Source organism: Eptatretus burgeri, chromosome 4 (assembly GCF_056783735.1).
Source record: "Eptatretus burgeri isolate ZD-2024b chromosome 4, Ebu_testis_v1, whole genome shotgun sequence".
In the NCBI taxonomy this organism is placed as follows: domain Eukaryota; kingdom Metazoa; phylum Chordata; class Myxini; order Myxiniformes; family Myxinidae; genus Eptatretus; species Eptatretus burgeri.
In genome coordinates this window covers 139641611-139668847 of record NC_140964.1, presented here as the reverse complement: position 1 = coordinate 139668847, position 27237 = coordinate 139641611, and the positions used below count along the sequence as shown (strand labels likewise).

At 42.9% G+C, this 27237-nt stretch overlaps 1 protein-coding gene across 4 annotated transcripts in view; it reads right to left on the bottom strand.

The window, feature by feature from the left end:
* The window catches only part of LOC147029241 (polycystin-1-like protein 1), a 176891-nt gene that overhangs the window by 13654 nt on the left and 136000 nt on the right, over positions 1 to 27237 (bottom strand). For all 4 annotated transcript variants that reach the window (XM_085876418.1, XM_085876417.1, XM_085876414.1 and 1 more), the window contains 6 exons: positions 19953 to 20052; positions 12448 to 12516; positions 10455 to 10597; positions 10091 to 10319; positions 9791 to 9895; positions 1560 to 1700 (listed from right to left, as the gene is read on the bottom strand). In XM_085876418.1, coding sequence (XP_085732544.1) covers positions 1560 to 1700; positions 9791 to 9895; positions 10091 to 10319; positions 10455 to 10597; positions 12448 to 12516; positions 19953 to 20052 — 787 coding nt within the window. The remainder of the gene's footprint in view (positions 1 to 1559; positions 1701 to 9790; positions 9896 to 10090; positions 10320 to 10454; positions 10598 to 12447; positions 12517 to 19952; positions 20053 to 27237) is intronic.

The following is a 27237-nucleotide window of genomic DNA, read 5'->3' as shown; positions in this document are numbered from 1 at the left end:
TTGCTAGTTTGTAATAAAGCAAATGTGTGAACACTCATGGGAAACCATTCAGCCAAACAAACAAAATCTACTTCGCTCAAGTCTTGGCGACGTTAAACAAAAGTGACCACCAAATACTGATGTGTTGAGTGACTTATGTGTAGGAATGAGAACCGGCTTGTAAGGAAAGACGTGCGAGCTCCACCGTGTCTTGATAACAAGCTTCCTTTTAAAGAGGACCCTACAGAATCCGTCACTTCCATTGGCTCCCTGGAAGGACCCCACTAATTGGCCAGGAGTGTTCATACGTTTACTGTATTACAAGTATCAGCAAAATGTGGAGAAAAATTAATGAGTCACTACAATGTGTATTTGTCTGTCCCCCTTCATAAGGACGATTTGATGAGGGCCAATCTCCAAACACGACTGTGTGTTCACTCGGGTCTATTTTTCAGGATAAAAAAACAAAATGAAAACATTTTTCAATGAAAGAGTAACTACGTCTCTTTTATCGGAATTGTAGATGGTGACTTGCAAACCAAGCACCAAGGATGGTGCATAGAAGCATTTAAAAAGAAGAAAAGAAAACAATCACTATAAATACAAGGCGTAGGGAGGTGAAATTTGCTGCACTTGATGTGTAATGCACGTAGAGTAAAACAAACGTGAATTTACATCCATAGGATGTCCACTAAATAAAGAAGATGTAAGCACACCTAACGCTAGGCCGAGGCTTCAGGCTTTGGCATGCTGAAGAGGCTGTGCGGTCGAAACGAAACGTCCAAGAAGATAAAGAAAATAGCGTTACATTTGTACATGTAGTGTTTTAAACGAATGCTTTTTCTTGCTACAAAACATCATATCTTCCAGTCTCCTTCAACATTTCAAATAAAATAATTCCAACGGATCATTTTTGATGGGCTTTTAAACTCGTTTATCGATAAAACTCAACATCATGAAAATCGGAGGAAAATTATTCAAGTTATGATCAAAAACGTATTTTTGTTAATTAGGTCACAATCCGAAAAAAAACAGAAGTGTGTCAAGGACACCAAACAAATATCATGTGTACAACTTCAACGCAGGAATGCTATTATGATGCAAAAACATCTTGGAAGGCCAAGGGGGGGTCTTTGAGATTCCGTATTGGCAAAATTAAGCAATGGGGGAAAAGTGGCGTTTTTTTTTTTTTTCCGACCGCCATTTGACCTTGACCTTTAACCTGGAGGGGTATGATGTAAATTAAGTATAAATACGCCTTGCTCTCGGCTACTTGGAGAGGGCAAGTTTGGTCCGATCGGACAAATCTTAGTTAGGCTATGGTGAAAAATGTTTAAATGTCTGTAATTAAGTCGTGACTTTAAAATTAGGTTAAGGTAAAAAAAAAGAATAGGTCAACGTCTATATACGTACTCTATATTCCCATTATTGATGCAAACATTTATCCAGAAAGTCTCAGCCAGTAGCTGCCCAGTAACTGTGGTGTGCCACATTGAGTGGATTGAGTAAGAAAAAAAAATTAGTTTGAGATAATTTACAGTTCTACTCTCTGGGTATGCAGCTTCCAGGGATATACTTACCCTCGCATGTCTTATCAGCTCGGAGATGTCCACCTGCTTCTGCGGACCATGTCTCTCCAGCAAGTTAAGTAGCTGCCCAGTAACTGTGGTGTGCCACATTGAGTGGATCACGTACACTCCAGAGACCATGATCAAGAGAACCTGCCCAATCGATAAAAAAAAACAAGTCTGTCAACACACAAATGCATGCAATAACGAGTACGTACAGACTAACACCAAGGCCCACGCTGATGTTAATGTGCAGGAACACACTCACGCTCCCATAAATGGCAACACTCATGCACATACTCAAATACATAAGAATACAAATACATGCATTGACACTAAAACAGACGCACATGCTAACATCACAAAGACTCGAAAAACAAGCAGAAAATAATTAAATAATGTGATTTTAAATGTGTGCACATATCCAGAAAACAAGTTAATAAAGTTAAAACAAAATAGCATTTTTAAGGACCCCCTTTCCCTCCACCCCACCAACCCGCAAAAAAAGTTGAAACAATCACAATGTATCATTCATATTAAATTATCTAATAACAATCAAACTTTCTTTTGCCATGACATCAGTGAGTGAGTCTGTCGGGGAGGAGCGATTCACAGCTCTTCCTGTCTTTAGGAAGCAGAATCACCAAAGTGTTGGATCATTCTCCCACTAACAGGGAACATCGAGTTGGGTTTAGACTGTCTCGAGACAGGCTAGCTTTCCCCTATTGACGCTTGTTGTTATGATAACACAACATTGTATGAGAGGAACATGCAAGTCAGAAAATTGGCAAAGGATGGGATTGATGAGCCAGCGTGCAACACTATTCCACCGTCGGAGGAGTAATGGTTGACCACCTCTCAGGCTGAAAACAGGCATGTAAGGCTCAACATTAAGGCACAAATGTGGTTTTTCGAGCCACGACACCAAATTGCCGGTGAAGTGTCCGGCCACATTTGAAACACATTTGGCTGTTCTGACACATTCAATCAAAGCACATGCATACTGGTGATGGACCTTGTACAGAATAACTTGGATACGACTCGAATATGGGGGTGACAGGAACACTCATATCATGTGCAAAACTGTTTGCATGCACATGCAAACAATCATGTGAACATGCATGAATACGAACACAAAAACACGCATCAACACATCAACACAAACACAAACACAAACACACACATACACATATCTTGAGCCAATCGAGTTTTGCAGTTTGTAATTTTTTTATTATTGTTTTTGATTTGATGAAAAGGAAGCAACAGGAGTTTATCACAAGAGTAGGTACATCACTTCGTGCTCTCAAAATCATTTAAAACATTCCAATGTCATTCACACGTTCTGAAGGCAACAGAGTCCCAGTTGTTAACATGTGTGATGTAGCAATATGAATGATTATTACCCTCGCCGAAGGAGAGGCTATTTAATTTGGCGAAGTTTGGTTACTCGGCAAAATGTTTTTTGCCAAGTATGTTGATCTGTCGCGTTTGTCTGTCTGTGTGTGTCTGTTTGTCTGTCTGTTACTTGGCGAAAATATTTTTTTTTCACCAAGTATATTGGTCTGTTGTGTTTGTCTGTTCATCACATGATTTTTGGCCAGTTTTCAAACAGTTCTGAAATTTTTTGCATGACATCTCAAAAAGTTGTGGATAGATTCGGATGAAACTTGGTGGACATGTTGGGTGTGTGACAAGGGCTAACTGATTTGATTTTGGGTGAACATCGGAATTCAGATCCGGATCTGAGAATTTTTTTTTTTTTTTATTCTTCACCATTGAGAGATCGGGCCAAAAATGATACAAAGCACATCTCAAATGGTTAAGGCACTGCCACACCTTGACGTTTTAGCCAACAATGACAACGTATAAAAATGTATGTAAAACGTTGGCGTACGCTGAAGTTTTTTTTTCAGTTTTGGTCGTATTCATAACGTGTTGGTCATATGCATAACATGTTAGTACCGGGCACAGAACGTTTCATTGTCTTATAGATAACTTATACCAACGAATGCTTAGCCTGTTGTCGGCGTTCACAACCTATGCCCAACGACAGTTTAACTTCGGCATAGCGCGCTGCACGTATCGCCGACAAACTCATGGCGTCGCCTGTTAAAAACCTGCCGCACGCCGATTTAAATCATAACCGCCTGAAAATTGGAAGTGTCAACATCGCAGTCACACCTTGACGATTAAGCCAGCGTATGCCGACCTATGAAAAATGTGTCTAAAACGCTGGCACACGTCGAATATGATATTGGTAAGTTAGGAGCACACTGAAAAACAATGAAGACGCTGTCATATTCCGTGGTACGTCTAGTATGTCGTGAAATTTCAAGCTTGCTGAAAATTTTACGACGTACTCGACGTATGGTTCACAAGTTCCGCATACGCCGGCATAAGTTCTCGGAACGCTCCACGATCGTTGTCACACGTCGGACACACGTTACTTGTAAGTCACTCATAAGTCGAAACACGTCGAGGTAATGTTGAGCATACCCGAAACTTATTTCTAACCTATGAGTAGCGTGCTTTGAACCCATGTGTAACGTATCTCAAACGCACATTGTCGTATGTAGACGAATTTGATTGACGTCTTCTGGACGACCACAGAACTTACTGAACGTGTTTCTAACTTACATCTGCCGTATAATGGCGATTTGGCAGCGTTTAGGGGAATTGGTATATACAAATGGGCTTCACAAGAGGAACCCGTCAGTGTTCCAGACTCCATGTTGAGTAGATGTCAATGTCAGTAGTATCAGTAGTAGTAGTATTAGGTGAGTGTGTCAGTGGTAGTAGTAGTAGTAGTAGTAGTAGTAGTAGTAGTAGTAGTAGTAGTAGTATTGGTAGTCGTAGTAGGTCCATGTCAGTAGTAGTAGGTGAGCATGATGGGGAGGGTGTGGGTGATGATGGACCCTCGTTGCGTCCACGAATAGGAGACTACTTTGCACCATTGTTTGATGTTCTTTTCGGCTAATTTTTTTTCTCATTCCCACGATGAACTATTTTTTTGTTTCAGTTTTTAAAATATTCAAAACGACTTGGACAAATGTATAATGTACGAGTAATGAACACAGAACGCTTCGATAACTTATAGATAAGTTATACCAACGATTGATTAGCGTGTTTTAGGCATCCACAACCTATGCCCAACGATAGTCTAACGTATGCATAGCGTGGCAGCGTATCGTCGACGATTACGTGAGGTTTTCTATTCATAGGCTGCAACTTCACTTTTAATAAATGCCTGTCACTCACCGATTGTTTTTGGACGCTGATGCTCGGCAATTGAAATAGTTTTCATTGAACGAGTTAAATCGCTTCCACAGCACTGCAGTCACGACACCAACAGCAGCAGGCTCAGTGCCAGCCTCATGCCAGGCTCAAGCGGATCCCTGTAGAAGGTGTACTGCTTGGTTATCCTTGGACCCACTGGCTAGCAGCTCGTCGAACATCGCTGGGGGCAATCGCAGGAAGTTGATGAGGATGCATGGTCCTCGTTCCGGAGTTCCACCATGAGCTGGTCATATATGATGTAATGGCGTCGCCTCCCGATCCATGGTCTGACCCAGTTCCTTCTCCTCCGTTCACATCTTCTTCTCCCGGCTCTATTGGCACGCAACTGGTGCAGTGTCAACTCGATGAGGTCATGTTGATGTTCAAGGACAGCTAGGTATTGTTGTCTCAGCCTTGCCGTATTATCCATCTCTCGGAATGACATGGACATGTACTCACCACAAAGTCTAAAAAAAAGACGGGTTCCTCCTGCGAAGCCCCTTTTTATATTCCAATTCCCCTAATTGCTGCCAATATGCCATTATATGGTATCTGTCAGTTCGAAACGCGTTCAGTAAGTTCTGTGGTCGTCCTGAAGACGTGAAATACGTCTACATACGTATTTGTGCGTAGGACATGCTTTACAAATCATTCCCAAGCACGTTACTCATAGGTTATAAATAAGTCACGGGTACCCTAAACATTACTTTGACGTGTTTCGACGTATGAGGAACTTTCAAGTAACGTGTTGCGAAGTGTGACCAACGTTCGTGTTGCGTGCTTACAAAACGTTACTCATAGGTTAGAAACAAGTTTCGGGTACGCTAAACATTACCTCGATGTGTTTCGACTGATGAGTAACTTACAAGTAACGTGTGTCGACGTGTGTCAACGATCGCATAACGTGCCGACAACATACCGCCAGCGTAGCGGAACGTGTGAGTCATACGCCGGCATACGTCGTAAAATTTCAAGCATGCAAAAATTTGAGGATGACCCAAAAGTACAACGTTTAAAGCCAGCGTACTACGACGTATGGCAGTGGTTTTCAGCATGCTCTTAACGTATACAAAACGTACCCATAACGTATTCGACGTGTGCCAGCGTTTTAGACAAATTTTTCGTAAATCGGCATACGCTGGCTAAATCGTCAAGGTGTGACACAGCAGCTTTAGAGATGGATTCGGATGGAACTTGGTGGACAGGTTTGGAGTGCCACGACGAAGAATTGATTCAATTTTGGTGAAGATCCGAATCCCCATCCAGAAAGGAGAATTATTTAATTTTTCGATGATTCTTCACCATTGAGAGATGAGGCCAAAAACTATGGATCACATGAGTTCTCAAAAAGTTGTGAACGGGTTATGACAAAACGAGGTGGACGAGTTGGTTCGGTGACAAGTAGAAGCGAAATTATTAGATTTTGGTTTAGGTCTGGATTCATTCCGACCTATCAGTGGGATACAAAATGTAAACTATTCAGCCTGGCAGAGGTATGTGCTCTACCGAGTGCCCGTCCGTTTCGCCAAGTGCCCTCTGAGTGATTTTTCACTTGTTTGTTTGGCTGTCCGCACAGAACTTTCGTGTTTTACTTTGCAACTGCTTGTCGGATTGAAACGAAATTTTCACCATAGGTGCAGCGACTCGTATAGAATGTTTTAATGGTAATTATGATGTCACAGGTCACGTGGTGTGGCAGCCATGTTGGAAAAACAGAAAATCTTTGGACCTCTATCTCTGAAACCGCACCAAGAAAAAAATGGAACCTTGGCACACGGGAAGTACTCCTCTGGCGAATAAGTGATTTTTAATAACGTCATAGGTGTCTTCATTATGATGTCATCATTGCAGATGAACACTACATCTGATCAGTATGAAAATTTTTGAGGGTCATCTCGGGATAAAATGGTCCACAGAAAAAAAAACTATTGACATCATCGGTCACGTGATTCGGCAGCCATATTGTAAGGAAAAAAAAAACAAAAAAAACCTTCAAAAATCTTCCTCTCTGAAACGGCTGAACAGATCTACGCGAAATGTTACATGTATGGCCGCTACCCATGAGGAACAAAAGGTTCACACATACAGTGGGGAGAACAAGTATTTGATACACTGCCGATTTTGCAGGTTTTCCCACTTACAAAGCACGTAGAGATCTGTAATTTTTATCATAGGTACACTTCAACTGTGAAAGACGGAATCTAAAACAAAATCCTGAAAATCACATTGTATGATTTTTAAATAATAAATTTTCATTTTATTGCATGAAATAAGTATTTGATCACCTACCAACCAGTAAGAATTCCGGCTCACAGACCTGTTAGTTTTGTCTTTAAGAAGCCCTCCCATTCTCCACTCATTACGTGTATTAACTGCACCTGTTTGAACTCGTTATCTGCATAAAAGACAGCTGTCCGCACTCAATCAATCAGACTCCAACCTCTCCACAATGGGTAAGACCAGAGAGCTGTCTAAGGACATCAGGGACAAAATTGTAGACTTGCACAAGGCTGGGATGGGCTACAGGACAATAGGCAAGCAGCTTGGTGAGAAGGCAACAACTGTTGGCGCAATTATTAGAAAATGGATGAAGTTCAAGATAACAGTCACACTCCCTCAGTCTGGGGCTCCATGCAAGATCTCACCTCGTGGAGCCTCAATGATCATGAGAGGTGAGGGATCAGCCCAGAACTACATGGCAGGACCTGGTCAATGACCTGAAGAGAGCTGGGACCACAGTATCAACGAAAACCATAATTAACACACTACGCCATCATGGATTAAAATCCTGCAGCGCACGCAAGGTCCCTCTGCTCAAGCCAGCGCATGTCCAGGCCCGTCTGAAGTTTGCCAATGACCATCTGGATGATCCAGAGGAGGAATGGGAAAAGGTCATGTTGTCTGATGAGACCAAAATAGAGCTTTTTGGTTTAAACTCCACTCGCCGTGTTTGGAGGAAGAAGAAGGATGAGTACAACCCCAAGAACACCATCCCAACCGTGAAGCATGGTGGTGGAAACATCATTCTTTGGGGATGCTTTTCTGCAAAGGGGACAGGACGACTGCACCGTATTGAGGGAAGGATGGATGGGGCCATGTATCGCGAGATCTTGGCCAACAACCTCCTTCCCTCAACAAGAGCATTGAAGATGGGGCGTGGCTGGGTCTTGCAGCATGACAACGACCCGAAACACACAGCCAGGGTAACTAAGGAGTGGCTCCAGAAGAAGCATCTCAAGGTCCTGGAGTGGCCGAGCCAGTCTCCAGACCTGAACCCAATGGAAAATCTTTGGAGGGAGCTGAAAGTCTGTGTTGCCCAGCGACAGCCCCGAAACCTGAAGGATCTGGAGAAGATCTGTATGGAGGAGTGGGCCAAAATCCCTGCTGCAGTCTGTGCAAACCTGGTTCAGAACTACAGGAAACGTCTGATCTCTGTAATTGCAAACAAAGGTTTCTGTACCAAATATTAAGTTCTGTTTTTCTGATGTATCAAATACTTATTTCATGCAATAAAATGCAAATTAATTATTTAAAAATCATACAATGTGATTTTCAGGATTTTTGTTTTAGATTCCGTCTTTCACAGTTGAAGTGTACCTATGATAAAAATTATAGACCTCTACGTGCTTTGTAAGTGGGAAAACCTGCAAAATCGGCAGTGTATCAAATACTTGTTCTCCCCACTGTATATCATAGGTCACATGGTTTGGCAGCCATATTGGATTTACGCTAAAACCCCCAAAAGCCTTCTTCTCCAGAACGGCTAAACAGATCGGGGGGAAACTTCACACTAATGTTCCCCAAGCTTTGGGTGTACAAGTTCATAAAGGAATAATAGATAGGTCACATGGTTTTGCAGCCATATTGAATTGAAGAAAAATATGGAATAATGTTTTCTCTTGAACTGCTTAATCGATCGACTGGAAACTTCACAATTATGATCTGGTAGTGATGGGGAATATATGTTTTAAATGTAAAATATAAAATATGTATTCCCCATATTCCCCAAAAGTGACGGCCTCCTCTTGTGCATAATTTCCGAGTAAATTTCAGCTTGATCGGATGCATGGTCTGGCAGCGAGAATTATTTAATTTTTTGATCTGGGTTCTTTTTGTTTTTGTTTTTTTTGAATAAGGCTCAGTTGGTTGTACCTGGATGGGTTTGAGGGTAGAGGAGTAGCAGCTGAAATGTGAATCCTTCACAGGTTCCTCCATCCATCCATTGGGACGATACTCTGTGCAGAACGTTGATGCTGCCTAAGCAGTCTCCTTGGCTATTGGGCACAATCCTGGACGGGTCGCCACTCCAACACAGGATACGAGCAAGCTGGCACTCATTTTACCGACCTCAGGATGACAGACAGAGGGGTTCCTCCTGATTACTTCATCTTTGTTTTTTGCTTGTTTGGATTCCTTCTGATGACTCCAACGCAGGACTGTACCGATTTGGTCTTCCATGTGATGTGAATTGAATTTATATTTCCAATTCTGAGTTCAATTGAATATTAATAAACATGATGGGTCAGGGTCAGGTGTCGCATCAAAGCGGGACGTTTTGTTACCCGGTCTTCACTGCCAGCAGTTATAAAGTGCCAGTTCTAGTTTTGTCTATTATTAATTACATAACACACCAGTACCTAAACACCACACAAAATCCACGACACATAACTGCACAAACACCAGACAAAGCAAGTTCTGGGAGGGGGCTGCAATCTCTGATTGCTCTTTTTCTTGTTTTACATGAAATGATAACTCATTGGTTAAAGGGCATTCATCCCCAAAGGCCCGACTCATGTTAATACAATTACCAGTCATGCGAGAACATGTGATTGCAATGCCGAGCAGGTTATTAATTTCGATCTTTTGAAGTGGTTTTACCTTTTGTTAAACTCGGAAAATGTGCATATGAAGTTGTTTCTCAGGTGTATTGAAAGAAACAACAACCCCAGAAAGGTCAGTGTATTCACCTCAAACCAACGATGCAAACACCAGCAGTGAACCGCCCATCCATTATCCATCCCCTGCAGGAGCTGCACACAGGTGTGGAGGAGAATCAAAAGCAGCAGCAGCAGCTGTGGAAAGAAAGCCCCAGCAGCATTGGCAATGGCCGAAAATGTCGAGAAATACGGATAAACATGTTATCCTTCATTGGGCTCTTGATTGCAATGGAATGTTGTCTGATGAAAGAAAAATTCCATCAAATGATTGAACCTTTGAATACGAATCGAGATTAACACAGATTTGGTTACACTCTTTGCGCGATGCACCTCGCTTGCCATTACGCAGTACTCCGACCAGTGACCTGGACAGGGAAGTTGTGTCGAATGGACTGAGATGTGGGGTCGAGAGTGGTTTCTCACTGCATGTCGGGCCATCAACAAAATCCTGGTGAGGAGATGGGTAACTGGATAGTGCAGAGCAATCTCCAGCAGGATCACTTTCGGTGGAGAAACATCAGCCATTTGCAGCCACTCAAACAGGCCTTTCGCTTCGGACCTGGACACAATGATAGACGAACATAATCAACATTTATGGCATCCCTCAATGACACATTATGGTACTTAAGGACAGGTGACTTAATTTTCTTACTCAAACAGCTTAAGACCACCTTTCCCATCGATTTCTTCATACCTGTTCCAGCCGAGGCTGAAAGGGCCTTCTGCGGGACAGGTCCCCGGATGAAAAGCCTCTTCGTTGGGTTGATCCAGGCCTTGCAGCAAAACCATTTTGTTTTGGAAGCTGGACGTAGCGGCAGTGTTTTGTGGCTCGATGTCCTGAAACATGAAGGCTTGTGTACAGAAATGCTTTGCCACCAATAGTCTCGAGGAGGTAATTTGTGTTGTCGAGATGCCTTTGCTCTTGCAATAAATTCTACATTTAAAATCGATCACGATATACTTTTAAAATTAAATAAGTAGCGGATACATCCATCAAGGACTGGTGATGTGATGGTGTGCGAGTTGATAGGGCAGGATGACCAAAGAATAACAACAACCATTGCCAGAAGTGCTGCCCACTGTAAATGGCGTGATGTCATCCAGGATTGCAAATGCTGCGAGGAAAGTCTCCTTTCAACGAGCCAAACGGAACAAATGGAGGAGTTGTCAGTAAATTTTGAGGCCAATGTAGCATTGCAACACTTAATTATAGCGACAAAATTTGGTGACGATGTGCAAAGTGGTGAGAGAGAGAGAAAACAGGAAATGAAAAGAGACAAAGACAGATAGATAGACTCCATCCTTGTATTTTTAGCTTGTCTGGAATTTAAATTCCAGATAAGGTATTGCCATCGCACAGAGTCTGTCTATTTTGACTTCTCCGGCCAAACTGCTGGGCCGATCCGGCTAAAATTTCGCAGCAACGTTCTGCTCCTGACTGGTCACGGGGAAGGCAAAGCTCATTCTGGTCATGTGACTTTAAGTAGATCAAAATGGCCGACTTATGAAAATTCTTCAAAAATCTTCTCCAGAAGATTGTGTATCAGAATGCTCCAGAAGTCAGAATACTACCAAATTTGGGTTACAACATTAGGATAGGGTCCTGCTGTTAAATTGCGGAGACCATGCCAATCACGTGACCGGAAGTGTGTCAAAATGGCACACTTAAGTGTCAAAACAGCGGACTTTGTAAATTTTGGGGAAAATCATGTAAATTCTTTCAAAAATCTTCCTCTCCACAACGACCAGTCAGAATGCTACCAAATTCGGGTTACAACATGAGGCCAGGGCCCAGATATGCTACAGTTCCAGTGGTCCAATTTTTATCTCACCTGGAACATAGTTCCGGGGAGCTTATGGGCTGGCATGTTGTCATTCAGTCAGTCAGTCAGTCAGTCAGTCCACAAAAACTTGCATCTTCTTCTCTGAAGCTACACACTCCATTAAGGTGAAACTTGACCACTACCTTCATTACCCAGTATGTACCAAAGCTTGTTCACACCATTTAAAAATAAAAAATAAAAAGCAGGCCTGAAGGGGGTCTACCAGAGGTTGCCCCCCAAAATATGTATTTGCTTTCTTCTCAGAAACGACAGACACAATTCCAATGAAACTTCACCTCAACCTTTATCACCCGTGTTGTACCAAAGTTTGTTCACGGCATTTAAAAAAAAAAAAATCCATCCGTATTTACTTTCTTCTCCGTTACATATTTTGGGGGTCTTCCACGTCTACCAGTGGTTCCCTGGTTATCTTATCCAGCCGCTACCAGGTGAGTGCCCTGGGGTGTTCAAGTTTAGCACTTTGATTAGTGGCAGCACCTGTAGTGTGCTGCAGTAATGGTGGATTCAGAAAGCTTTACTTTGGGGAAAGATAGTCTGCATTGTGCAATACAATATCCTGCATATCAAAGTTTTGAAAAAAACTGCCGTGTTTGCATGTGGATTGCTAAGAGCCTTCAAACCACAGCGTATTTTCCCACAGTTGAAAAGTGTTCCACGACTCCCATGCACATGTTACCAGCGAACCTCAGTTGAACAACTGCTCGAAACCTCAAATTTAGGGAAATTAAAATGATCACTTTCAGAGGCTATGAGATGACAATGACATGATAACGACAAAAGACCCGCCGAAGTAAGATCTTATTCATCCACTGAAACTAAAGCAATGGCCGAGGCAAATCTTACCAGACAAGGCACGGTGTTTGTGGTTCGAAGTATCCACAGGGTGACCGGGCCCAACTGCTGTGTGTTCATCTGCACAAAAATATACACAGGTGATCTGAACTTGTGATATATATTCATTCATCTGTATGTTGAGGAAAAAGTTTTTAAATTCACCTTTACCCACTTTTAGAAATGGGGAGCAAGGGTTGAATATACATTGCAAAGGATAATAAGGGGAAAGATGTTCACCTACAAACAAACAGTGCAATCTATAAACGTGGAGGAATGATTGAGTAAGGCCTAAGTCACATTTGCTCTCCGGCGAGGATACAGCGGCCGTACGCCCTCTGAATTGACAGAAACGTGCGGCGGCCGCAGAGTTTCTGCGGTGGCCTCAGGGTGACCCTACGCCGTTTGGCTATCTTTTACAGGTAGTAAGGTCGCCGTCGAATTATAACACGGAGTTATAACTTTTTTCATTTCTACGTTCGCCGTAGCAATTCGACAATCCGAAACAAAAAACTGGTAAAAAAATAAAAATAAAAATTTACCCACCCGTTACCGTCCGTCTGGCCGCACGTTCGCCTTGGGGCCCCCCTGCGGTCGCCTTGCAGGCACCTTGAGGCTACCTTGCATCTGCCTTGAAAATTCTATGGCCGCCGCAGGGCCCCCTTAAGGTCACCGTGCGACATCAAATCAAAGACCGTACGGCAACCCCACGTTTTCGGTCTCCACAATTTCTAAGACCTAAGGCTTAAGTCACATTTGCTCTACGGCGAGGATACGGCGGCCGTACGCCCTCTGAATTGACAGAAACGTGCGGCGGCCGCAGAGTTTCTGCGGTGGCCTCAGGGTGGCCCTACGCCGTTTGGCTATATTTTACAGGTCGTAAGGTCGCCGTGGAATTATAACGCGGAGTTATAACTTTTTTCATTCCTACGTTTGCCGTAGCAATTCGACAAGCTGAAACAAAAAAACTGGTAAAAAAAAAAAACCCATTCGTTACCATCCGTCTGGCCGCACGTTCGCCTTAGGGTCCCCCTGCGGTCGCCTTCCGGTCGCCTTGGGGGCACCTTGCGGGCACCTTGCGTCTGCCTTGAAAATTCTAAGGCCGCCGCAGGAACGCCCCAAGGTCACCATGCGACATCAAATCAAAGACCGTACGGCACCCCCACGTTTTCGGTCTCCACAATTTATAAATAAGCCATGCGGCAACCCGAAAAATAAAAACATATGTGACTGCTACATTGTGTGACCGTGGAAATACTGCGGCCGCCGTATAATTGCTGGTGGCCGTAAATTTTGGAGACCCCACGGCCGCCATGGCAAATGTGACTTCGGCCTAAATACGCTGTGCGGCTCCCCGAAAAATAAAAACATATGTGACTGCTACACTGTGTGACCGTGGAAATACTGTGGCCGCCATATAATTGCTAGTGGCCGTAGATTTTGAAGACCCCACGGCCGCCGTGGCAAATGTGATTTAGGCCTAACACATTGTAATTGTGAACATCCTGGATTAAAAGTCTCACATCATAAACAATCATCATCACTGGTGACTGCAGAACCGTAAAAGACAAAAAAGTTACACGTGTCGATTACGAACGAAAGGGCCACGTTGTCCAGAGAACAAAAGGATGGAATGGAATCAAACAACTGAGCTCCTCAGTACAAGACTCAGTGAATGGAGGAAAAAAACAAATCAATAAATACAAAACTAACGATGCGCAGAGTGCTGCGTAGAAGGTCTGACTCGACAAGATGATCACCTAAAATGGAAAATAACTAAACGTCATCGTTTATTTGTTTTTGAGTCCTTGAAAACCAACCAAACAAAATGATAAAGACATTCCAGTAAACTATGACAGAAAAAAAAACCCCGAGTTGTGTTTTTTTTTTTAAATAAAAATGCAATTTGCACATTTATGCGAAATATTCATGTCACATCAGGTGTGGGAGCATGCGCCGGAGTAGCGCATGGCTGCGTTCATAATTTGCCGATACTCCAGGGTCCTCGATCTGGCCACTGGCCCAGGTAGATATGGGCCCGTCCACATCTCCTTGAGATGCTGATCAACCTGCTGCAACCATGAGGCATGTGGTCGGCCCGTTGGGCTCCTCCACTCACGAGGCTCCCTCGCTGAGAGAATCTGGTGAGCAGGATCAGCGTCAGGAAAACAAGCCACATGTCCATACAGCCACAGCTGACGCTCACGGACTATACAGGTAACAAATCTAATCTGAGTCTTTCTCAGCAAATGCTTTTTGGACACAAACTCTGACCAGTGATAGACAAGGACTCTCCGAAGAGACCTGGTACCAAAAGACTTAAGACTCCATCTCATATCCTTGGACAGAGTTCAAGTCTCACATCCATTGAGCAAGACTGGAAGCAAAAAGGACTTAAAGACTGACTTTCGTCTTTCTGTACAGGTACCGACACAGCACCACACTCCATGGTCCAGTGAATCCATGACTCCCCAGGCCCGACCAAGATATCAATCGACCTCTGGCGCACAACATGCAGAGACATGAATAAAACTGCCAAGGGAGGTGAATCTCTCCGTGATCTCAACATCCTCAACACAAACAGGAACAGACAACATCGCAGCATCTAAGATGTAATTTAAAGCCTGGATCTTATTTTGACCCAGGAAACCCATAACACCAGCAGCTCTGACTCCTCATTCAGCACCTTGAGGCCCCCCACAAGGATATCCAGTGTCAACAGCTTGATCTCTCCAACATCCTCCCCAGAATCCAGTTCATACAAGTGTTGAAAAGTGTGGGTGCCAGACAACACCCCTGACAAACTCCAATAACTGGATACAAGTCAGTTTATTAGAGGATCAGCAATATTGATAGTCACACCCCTGACATCCAACTCAACAGCAAGTGGGTCAGCCTGGAACAGCCGCTCGAAGTAACTGGCAAAGCGGGTCTTCACTTCAGACTCTTCTATCAAGAGCCCACCACTTTCAGTTTGAACTGCAGTACACCAAGGGACAGGCTTGCCGGAACGCAATGCATAAATTCCTCTGCAAACAGGACAAGAATCACTTGACCACAGGTGATGCTCTACACCTTCGCAGATTAATCGCACACAGGCCTTCTTGTCCACCCTCAGTGAACGTAGAATTTTACACCTCAGCTCCCTGAATAGCTCAGCTCTACGATTAAGCCGAGCCCTGTGACTAGTCAATGGTATCCAGCATCCCTTGGGAGACAAAGTTCTTCTTCACCTGATGAGTTCAAAGACATCCACCGGCAACATCAAGGTTGGTAATCCGGAAGGGACTCCACAACACTTCAAGATCCCCCAAAACACCAGACCCCCCAGATCCCAACTAAACCTTTTCACAAACTCCTCAGCTTCCCTCAACCTTGAGCTTGCCAATGTCCAGCCTAAGCTGGCTGGTACCATTCTCCCAGATTTGAGCTGCAACTCCAGAATTGCTACAACAAGCCTGTGGTCGGTCTTGAGGAACTGAGCACTCAACGACAGTTCTGGATCATCCTCCAGCGACCATCAACGAGCACATGGTCAATCTCCTTTGCCACACCACCAGCATCGGAATACCAAGTCCAGCGAAGAGACTGTGGACGCTGAAACCACCCCAAGTCCACGACTTATTTCAAAGTCAAATTTAGTGCTATTCTGGTTCACAGTTCCAGACCCATGGGGACCAATGCATGTCTCATAACCATCCCCATCAGCTCCAGTCGATGCATTGAAATCCCCCAAGACGAGAAGATTATCTCGCCTGGAGCACTGATCAACCACAGACTCCAGCGTGGCATAGAATGTGTCCTTCATGGTGAAATCACTCACCTCAGTTGGTGCATATAAAGAGAGCAGGGAAATGACACCCAGGGAGTGAAGAATCCTCAGTCTTGTCATATGCTCATTGATCGGTGTTTGCTTAGTTATCATGAGAGTCAGTTTATTGGACACAACAGAAACTCCTTGGGCATGGTAACCATCAGAGCTACCAGACCAGTAGTAGGTGTGACCACCCACCATGATCTCACCACTATCCAGTCTCCAAACCTCAGAGTGCTGCAATACCAATATTGAAACACCGGAGCTCAAATGAGAGCAGAGACAGGTGATCGTCCTCTTTTGGAGTGAGGACATTCCTGGCACCCACCCGAAGGGACCACCTCAGGTTAACCCGAGGAGACTGCCATCTGGTGGACAACACCTCAGCACCACCACGACACAAACAACCACAACCCGACCAAGGAAGGTTACCCTGTGCTTTTCCTCTGATAATCAAAGAATGGGGTCTTGAAGGCTTTGCCTAAATCCCATCATCCGGTGAACTGCAAAGTGAAGGGCAGCTGCACAGGAGGTACTCCCATGGAGTGGGTTTTCAGTTTTCTTTACGTTTTTTTAATGTCTTTTGTGGAGTGCAGTGTTTTATGGTGGCCGTAGTGCAAATCCTGCCACCAACCTCTGAGAAAAAGGTAACCTAACTGCAGGAGAACGTCCGCAGACACAGTTTAGCACCAGATATGGATGGCCGTTGGCTCACAAGGAGCTCCTCTTCCCTTTGACAGGTTTTGTTTTTAATCCTGCTGGGTGTCCATATCCAAGCACCCTCCTCACCAGGAAACCTGGTGGAGGATACTGCTTATTCACCGACACGTCGACCATGAAAGAGGTCAACAGGTTCTTGCGGCAGCAACGTAGTGGTATTGCATAAGACACACGGTCTCGCACTGCATTGTTTCAGCACCGACATTGAACACAAGCTGACTGCAGTTGATGTGCACTTCATATTTGACAGGAAGAATGGGAATTTCAACATAGAGTATTAATCATCATCATGCAACATGCCTTCTACAGAGAGTTGAAGCTGCTGAAGCAGTTACTCAGCTACAATCCTGGTCGGATCGCCACTCCGAATCAGGAAATCAGGACAGGAATTTGTAAATTGGTGATGGTGCTGGCAATAGCTCATCTACTATGGGATCTTTAATGTCCACTAACTAATGCCAGCAGATGGGACACCCAGTTTAACGTCCATCAGAGGGACAGCACACACATTCACCCTGCCTACGATGAATTACCATGCCTGCGAAACAACGGGATCGTAGTTTATAACTGGGTCAGGATTCAAACCCAGACGAGACAGCTTAGAGGTGACTGCGCGTACCTCAAGGCCATCCTGCCAGCCTAGAGTATTACTTGATCTGGAAAAGCTGCAGATGCAAACAACCTTCCACAAATACCAATGAGAATGTGTGTTATGAGATGACAGTTCGTTGGTCTTCCTTTTACACGATTATATCAAGCAGAAGTTGATATACTTGGGGGTTCGATTGACATCTCAATTCTCAAGGATGGAATGACCAATCTAACAGAGAGATGTAACATACATACATGCCGTTGTCTTGGAACAAAAGACCATGGTGCCAGAGTTGTTTCCTGCCTACGCACTATCAGGTTATGATATCAGGTATCATTTTCGGCATTGGCAAAATAATTATGCCTGATGTCAACGAACAGGTCAATAAACTCATGACTGTAGTTGGAGACAATCAATATGGACCAGGTCATCATGAGCATGGCAGAACTCATGGCTAGAGCAAAATTTGCCAAAGGCACCATGACGACATCGAGACTCGGAACCAATTTCAATCAACAACTGAATCCTTTGTTGATAATCTTGTGATTATTTCGTGTGCAGCCTGCGGTTGCTGATTGCATCATTTCTGGAAGCGCAGTGGTGCCCGATGCAGTACCCCGTTACCAGTAAGCTGGTACTCTTTTTGCTGACCTCGGAAGGATGATCGTAAGCGTCAACACACCTGGTGTTATCCAACAGCACGACAGGGATTCAAACTCAAGACCCTAAGATCTTAAGGCAGCGACCTTAACCGTTAAGCCAACACCAGCTAGGCCGCCAAATTAAATATTACTTAGGTGCAAATGGAGTGGGTAAAACGATCTTCTTTCATTCTTTCTTTCTTTTTTATGCAGCACAAGGCTGCGAGTATCATCATTGGCTGAGGGCGTGACTATGCCACTGATGCAACGCCTCCCATAGGTTAGTGCAGGAATTTGTGAAGAGTTCATGGTGCCAGCGATAAGTCGATGACTCCTCTTGAGGGACACCGTGGGTCCTTTAATATCCAGCAATAATGCCGGCAAAAGAGACGGGACTCCCAGTATCCGAGGTTCATCCGAGGGACGACAGCACACTCATTGGTCGGAGATTCGAACTCAGGCTAGATGGCTCAGAGGTGAGTGTGCATACCTCGAGACCATTTCAGACATCGAACACACTGCGAAACCTAGACCATATCCTTCTGTAACAATCGTGACCGTTATTCAAAACTTCACTCACTCAATATAACCAGCATCTTCAATCCAAATCCCATATTCTCATCCTCACACAAACTCAAATAGCCGATCCAAGTCACCTCATGGATCCTGCTTTCTGATCTCATCACTCAACGCCGGCATCTGTACAACTAATGATTGCTCAAACATACCAGGTTCAGGAATCCATTACTACGAGCTCTCCATAGCTAATTGGCAGCTTCTTTAGATGAAAGTCTCTTTCCACCATCTTGTAAAATTCACCCGCCATCTCCATTTTGCCAAGAATGATAATTATCTTGAACTATTTGATCACTTCCATCGGGTCTCTGCTCCAAACCTTCCCATTATGTGAAATCATTGCTGATATGGGACTTTCGAAATTACATAATCTGTCCCAGAATGCTCGCGTGCATGCGCAGAAACCTCGAGAAAGAGCGATCTTCGGGGCATTTAAACTTTTATCATATGCGCAGTAAGGACTGTAGCCTAAAGTGGCTCATACAACTTCCAACATAAGCCAAAAATACTTTTAAAAGTACCTGAGAGAAATGGGTGCACCTCTGAAAAACGTAAGACTCAGAGGGAGACACCATATCTGGTTTCTGAACACCAATAGGAAGGTCATATCTGGGGCTTGTGAATGTACAGGACAAGTTTTCAATGATGATGTTTACCGTTAATCATGTCTGGGAGGAAGGGGGAAGAGTGTGGCAGTTGTATGGGCTGTGAAGGCCATTATAAGTATGAATTTATTTTGTTTGATTCCGGGCCGCAAAATAGATCACACGACATTCTTGCATCTATTGGTAAAAGGAGAAGCGTCACTCCATCCTTGTGTGTTTGTGTATGAAATCAACTGCACCTGCTTGCCTGTATGAACAAGAAATGGTATGCACCCGACACCTTTCATCCACGGACTTTTGTCATATTTACAATATTCTCATGAGTCCAATTTGCATTCAGGAATAGAACAATGATGGTTAACCATCCTGAGATTGGCACTCTTTTGTCAAAATGCAGAAAATTATGTTGAAAAGATTATTTCACTTACACATTTCATGCTCACAACAGCAGGTTAAAAGTGCCTGGCGAGCAGAACTGAGTCGCTGAAAACGTACACAGGGCGTGAGCAAAAGGCCTCATTAGCATTCATACATCATTTCAAAAGTCCCACATCAGGCAGTGCTGGTACCTGCGTCGTTTCAGTCGGCTCCAAGAATAAACAATCAAGAAGAGGGCCAACGCTCCAGTCCCACAAGTCCTCGGGCACATATATAGTTGACTCCAAGGCCCTGTGAAGAAAGCAGCATGTAAGGTGCAGAAACGCTCAAGCAAAAGGGGATTGGACAGTCGTAGCCAACAATATTGTCACCCTTGCACTTTTTTTCAAATAACTCACAATTTTCTCCAAAAATAAGTTGAAATTGACAAAAGTATTTTGTCTCCATAATTCTTGATTTCACTGTTCATATTACAGAACATTTGTTTTTGATTCAGAACTTAATATATCTTTTTAAATCAGAAAATAAAAAGAAATGGCATTAACAAAATTATTGACACCCTTGACTTAATATTTGGTATCACAGCCTTTGGACAAAAGAACTGCAATCAAGCACTTCCTATAGCCACGGATGAGCTTCCTACAACTCTCTACTGTCAGTTTGTCCCACTCTTATTGTACAAACTGCGCCAGTTCTCCCAGTTTTGAAGGGTGCCTTTTCCCAGCTGCTGTTTTCAGATCTCCCCACAGGTGTTCAATGGGATTTAGATCTGGACTCATTGCTGGCCACTTCAGAACAGTCCAGCATTTTGTCTTGAACCATTCCTGGGTGCTTTTTCAATTGTGTTTGGGGTCATTGTCCTGCTGCAAGATCCATGCCCTTCAACGGAGACCCAGCTTTCTGACACCGGGTTGAACATTGTGCTCCAAAATGCCTCCTTGGTAATCTCCTGATTTCAGGATGCCGTACACACATTCAAGGCCCACAGTGTCAGAGGCAGCACAGCAAACCCAAAACGTCACTGAACCTCATCCATGCTTGACGGTAGGGAAGGTGTTCTTCTCGTTGAAGGCTTCGTTTTGTTTTCTGTAAACTTAGAGATGATGTGTTTCACCAAAAAGCTCTAATTTGGTCTCATCTGTCCACAGGACATTCTCCCAGAAGGATTTTGGCTTGTTCAGGTGTGTTGTGGCAAATGCCAGTCGGGCTTTCTGATCTCTATCTCTCAATCTCTCTATATCTCTATATCTCTATATCTCTATATCTCTATATCTCTATATCTCTATATCTCTATATCTCTATATCTCTATATCTCTATATCTCTATATCTCTATATCTCTATATCTCTATATCTCTATATCTCTATATCTCTATATCTCTATATCTCTATATCTCTATATCTCTATATCTCTATATCTCTCTCTCTATATATATATATATATATATATATATATATATATATATATATATATATATATATATATATATATATATATATATATATATATATCTCTCTCTCTCTCTCTCTCTCTCTCTCTCTCTCTCTCTCTCCATCTCTCTCTCTCTCTCTCCATCTCTCTCTCTCTCTCTCCATCTCTCTCTCTCTCTCTCTCCATCTCTCTCTCTCTCTCTCTCTCCATCTCTCTCTCTCTCTCTCCATCTCTCTCTCTCTCTCTCTCTCTCTCTCTCTCTCTCTCCTTCTCCCTCTCTCCCCCTCTCTCTCTCCCTCTCTCTCTCCGTCTCTCTCTCTCTCTCTCTCTCTCTCTCTCTCTCTCTCTCTCTCTCTCTCTCTCTCTCTCCATCTCTCTCTCTCCATCTCTCTCTCTCCATCTCTCTCTCTCCATCTCTCTCTCTCCATCTCTCTCTCTCCATCTCTCTCTCTCCATCTCTCTCTCTCCATCTCTCTCTCTCTCCATCTCTCTCTCTCTCTCTCTCTCTCTCTCTCTCTCTCTCTCCATCTCTCTCTCTCTCCATCTCTCTCTCTCTCTCCATCTCTCTCTCTCTCCATCTCTCTCTCTCTCCATCTCTCTCTCTCTCTCTCTCTCTCCCTCTCTCTCTCTCTCCATCTCTCTCTCTATCTCTCTCTCTCTCTCTCTCTCTCTCTCTCTCTCTCTCTCTCTCTCTCTCTCTCTCTCTCTCTCTCTCTCTCTCTCAGCAGTGGGGTCCTCCTGGGTTTCCTACCATAGAACCCCATTTCATTGAGTTGGGACGGATGGTGCGAGTTGAAACTGTCATACCTTGTGTGTGAAGGTCAGCTTGAATATGTTTGGGAGTTGATCGAGGTGCTTTCTCCACCATTCAAACAATCCTGCGCTGCAATCTTCGAACAAGTTCTCTGTTCTGGCCACCTCCAGGAAGGTTGGCTACAGTGCCGTGGGCCTTCAACTTCCTGATAACATTGCTAACGGTGGACACAGGAACTTCAAGGTTTCTTGAAGACTTGAAGCCTTGAGATTGTCCATGCTTTGCTCCAAACTTGTGTCTGACCTCCTCAGACAATTTTCTGGTTTTCTTTTCTCCATGCTCATTGCAGTACACACAGTGACATAAATCAGCAGAATGACTCCTTTTCTCCATTCAAACTGGTTGAATGCTCACCACAGGCGAGTTAATTTCCAAAATAAAGAAGAATCAACTGCTTGAAATTGCTATATCGTAGCTTATATATTTCTAACAACTTCTCAAAGGTGCCAATAATATTGTCCAGGCCATTTTAGGATATACTGTATGTGTGGAATAAGCTAAGATTTAGTAATTGTTTCAGCTTGTTTTGGTTTTGTTCCACTGCAATCCAAAGATATACATTTGTGGATACCAAAATATTTTTTTCATTTCAACAATTTTCTGGAAGAGATGGTGCATTATTTGAAAAAAGTGCAAGGGTGCCAATATTTTGGCCACGACTGTAATCGTAGTCACCGAGCACAAAGGGGTGTCCAAACATTCGTGGATATCTTTGCATGTGAAAATATTAATCAAATACAGATGAATCGTATATCTCTTGGAATTTACAAAAGGCCTTGTGATAAGCACAACAATCGATGGAAACAACAACGCTGATCAAAATTTGATAACTGCCACGGGAATCGAGAAGAAGCTGATGTTTTGGGCTTTCACCGTTCATCGGAGCAAAAGATGGTGTAAATCCTCTTTTAAAAGAGGGACAAAAGAGGGGAGGGGTTGTGCCCATGACCTGACCCTGACCAACACAGATGATAAATTTGGTGGAGATTGGCCCAGACCTGTTTTCATGTCTCCGGTGGCATTATGTTTTCGGGTTGCCGTCCGTCCATCCGTACGTACGTACATAAGTACCTGCGGAATTTTCTGTTTTCTCTGCAACCGCTTATCCGATCGACACAAAATTTTGACCAGAGATACGACTCATCATGCAGATTTATAAAATTATAATTATGATGTCATAGGTGACGTGGGGGTGGCAGCCATGATGGATAAAACGGAAAAACTTTGGACTTCTGGAACTCCTAAACTGCAGGATGGAAAAAAACATGAAACTTGGCACCTGGCAACTACACTGCATGGGGAATAAGAACAATTTTACGATGATGTCATCGAAGAAGTGGCATCCCGGTCAAAATTCGACAAATAGAACGCTGCATTTGATCAGTATGAAAATTTGTGAGGTTCATCAAGGGAAATATTTCAACACAGAAAAATTTATTATGATCCATCACGTGGTTTGGCAGCCATATTGTTTTTCAAAAAAGTAGTAAAAAATCTTCTCCAGAAACGCTTTACAGATCGAAGTGAAACTGCGCATAAATAATAGACTATCCATGCTGAATAAAGTTTGAAAACTAGGATGTCATAGGTCACATGGTCTGGCAGCCATTTTGGATTTACCCTCAAAAATCATCCTTTCCAGAATGGCTGGACAGATTGAGGAGAAACTTCACAAACATGTTCCTCATGACTTGGGGATATTAGGATAATAAAGAATAATTGATGTGACGTGGTTCGGCAGCCATATTGGATTAAAGAAAAATATTAAATAAAGTTTTCTTTGGAACCGCTTATCCGATGGAGGCAAAATTTACCAAGTATCATACCAAATAATTGACTCGGTATGGGGAATACTGGTTGAAAATTTCAACGTCATCAGTCACACGGTCTCGAAGCCATGTTGGATAAAAAGTCTTCACCGATCAACGTGAAACTCCAAAGATGTGATTGGCCACCCATTCTGAATTTGATTTGATAAAGAGGACGTCATGGGTCAGGTGTCCGATCAAAGTGGGGCGAAATTGTGGTTTTTTTTTTTCACTATAGAAATGTCACGAAAGTTTCACCATAGAGGCGACGACCCATGTAGAATGTTTTTGTGATAACTATGACATCACAGGTCACGTGGTGTGGCAGCCATGTTGGAAAAAAGGGAAAAAATTGACCTCTGTATCTCCAAAACCGCTCCATGGAAAAATTGAAAAACTTGGCACATGTGAAGTACTCCAATGAGAAACAAGGGTGATTTTATTTTTCATGATGTCATACGTGATGTCATACATTCCTTATGACGTCATAATTTCAGATGTCAAGTGCATTATGCGATCAGTATGAAATATTTTGAGGGTCATCGAAGGCTAAATTGTAATTGGCAAAAAAATGATGATGTCATCAGTCATGTGGTTTGGCAGCCATGTTGTTTTTAACATAAAACCTTCAAAAATCTTCTTCGTAACGGCTGAACAGATGGAGGCACAACTTTACAGGTATGATTGCCTATCCATGAGGAACCAAAAGTTCTCCACCTATGACATCATAGGTCACATAGTTTAGCAGCTATGATTTTTTGAAGAATAAACATTTTAAAATCTTCTTCTGCAGAACGGCTTGACAGATCGAGGGAAAACTTCACTTCCACGTTCCCCAAGCCTTGGGGATACCAGGGTGCTCATGAATAATTAATAGGTCACATGGTTTCGCAGCCATATTGGTTTGAATGAAATTCTTTAAAAAAAAAACTTTCACATCGATTGATGAAGCGGTTCAAGAGAAACCTCACAGTTATGATGTAGTAGTCATGAGGAATATATGTTTCAAATTTCAACCTGATCGGACACAGGGTCTGGAAGCCAGAATTATTTAATATTTTAAATCTGGGTCCAGGGACTTAAATCAAACTCGGTACAAGTATTGTGTGTATAATGATGTAATAATGAGGGCGGAGGCATATCTGGCGACACCGTGACGTCTGAGGTTGTCGTTCTAGTTTTCTTTGATTTTCAGATGTACACATACAGAGAATTTCCTTACTCAAGGGGAGTGCGGTTTGGGGGGGGGGGCGGAGGAGGGGATGGATTATGCCCATGACCTGACCCCTGGGTATCCCCGACACGTCAGTAAAATTTGATGGAGATGAGGCCAGTGGAATGGAATTGTATTGAAATCAAAGAAAAGGCTAAACACACAAGATGAGATCTGCCCAGCACATGTGAAGCGAAAAGCAGGATGAAGCAATTTGTTCACGTCCATCCGCTCATCCGTTTTGCCAGTTTATTATCGATGAACAACTTCTTTGAATCAGATGTTTAATTTTGAACACCAATTGGAACATGAAGAGGAAGACAGGTTTGCCGTTTTAACATTGTTTCTGAATTCTTCCCGATCGCACATGCACATGAGAGGAGTGAGATCGTTTTATTTATTCTCCCTGCCTGTCTGACAGTCAACCAAATTTGAAAATTATTCCAAATAGAAAACTTACTGTTTTTAAGGGTGTTATGAAGGACAAACAACATGCATGAACCACTAATTTAACGTGTCAACTAAGGTGGTGCAAAAGAGACTGCGTTAGCGGTAGTAACTTCCGGAATTTATTTATTTATACGACTTTAACAATCTTAATTTCATTTAAATTGATTGCTGGAACACTGTAGAACACTTCTCGTCACTTCCGAGAACCTCCAGTTTAGCAGTATTTTGGACATGTTAAACAAGGTGGTGTATAAGGGTGATGTATCAAAGTACTTCAATCGTACGAAAATTCAAGAATTCTTTTTAACGATCATAAAAATCATTATTTTATTAAAATTGAAGGGTATACTAAAACACTGCATCATGGGGCATCATGTTCTCTGCACTCTCTTGTTTGCTATGATTTTCAGATGTACAAACACACATACTGCACGCACACACACATACTTTATTTAATACAGGAGGATAGATAAAGATTTGCACGATTAAGATAATTAAGAGGACTACCCACGACCCAATCACAGCTCGGACCATATAAACACATGCCAACAAAAACGATATCAAAAAAAAACTGAATTTGGTTTTTCGTATTCGGTACATTCAACCAATGATGACAGTAATCATGAACAGATTACACACTATCTTTAATGGAACAAATACCGTATTCTGCAATAAAACAACTGGAAATATAATTCTAAGATTCCCAAGTATTTCTCGAAAATTCCATTTTAGAATTAAAGGAAACTAGGATATTAAAGGGAATGCAATTTTATTTATCTGAAAACCATTGAGAATCATTAATCACGGTCTAATATGAAGGGGAGAAAAAATAGATTTGAATTTTTTTTTGCCAATCACAAAGTGTCGAAAAAGCCCTCGAGTGTCGATTTTCCATTTCGCCAGTGACGTCATCACACCTTGATCAAGAAATCACCTTGATCCGAACGGTGGCTTTCCATAGAGAAACGGTCCATGTTGAGCTCGGATTCCGACACTGGTTCCACTGTCATTAGCAACTCTGAAGGTTCTCAGTATGTTGGGGTTTCGAATAAACTGTTGGAAACAAAATTCGTGATCAAATGCTTTCGGGGGAATTGTGGAGCATTGTTCTTTCGAGCCGTGAGCGAGCAATTCAGAGGAAGAAGGAGAAAGTGTTCATGAAGATGAAAACTCTGATCACATGATCACTTCAGCTCAGTTGGGTTTGATTTTCCCTTTAATTGATGTTTTAGAAGGGAGGGATTTATTAACGGTTTATTTTGTATCAATTCAGAAATCGGTTTATATATACAGGGTGTCCCCAAAAAAATGTACTCACTCTTTAAATGATAATAAATGCGTTGTTTATTGACTTAGAAACAAGATTAATGGTTAAATGTATAAATGCATAAATGCATGTTTACAAATGTTCAAACTGACGACCCCACGTTCCAAACACAGCCGATAACACGGACCAATGGATTCAACAGCATTACGAATCATTTCATTTGGAACTGCAAGACATTGTCTTTCAATTTCCTCTTTCAGCTCATCGACTGTTGCTGGTTTTGAGCCATAAACCTTATCTTTGAGATATCCCCATAAAAAGAAGTCCATTGGAGTGAGGTCTGGGGAACGCGCAGGGAATTCAACACTACCTCTTCGCCCAAACCATCTGTTCGGAAAAGTTGCTTCGAGATAGGCCCTTACATCACGGTGGTAGTGGGGAGGTGCTCCATCTTGCTGAAAGTAAATCTCTTCATCACCAAATATCTCTTCGAC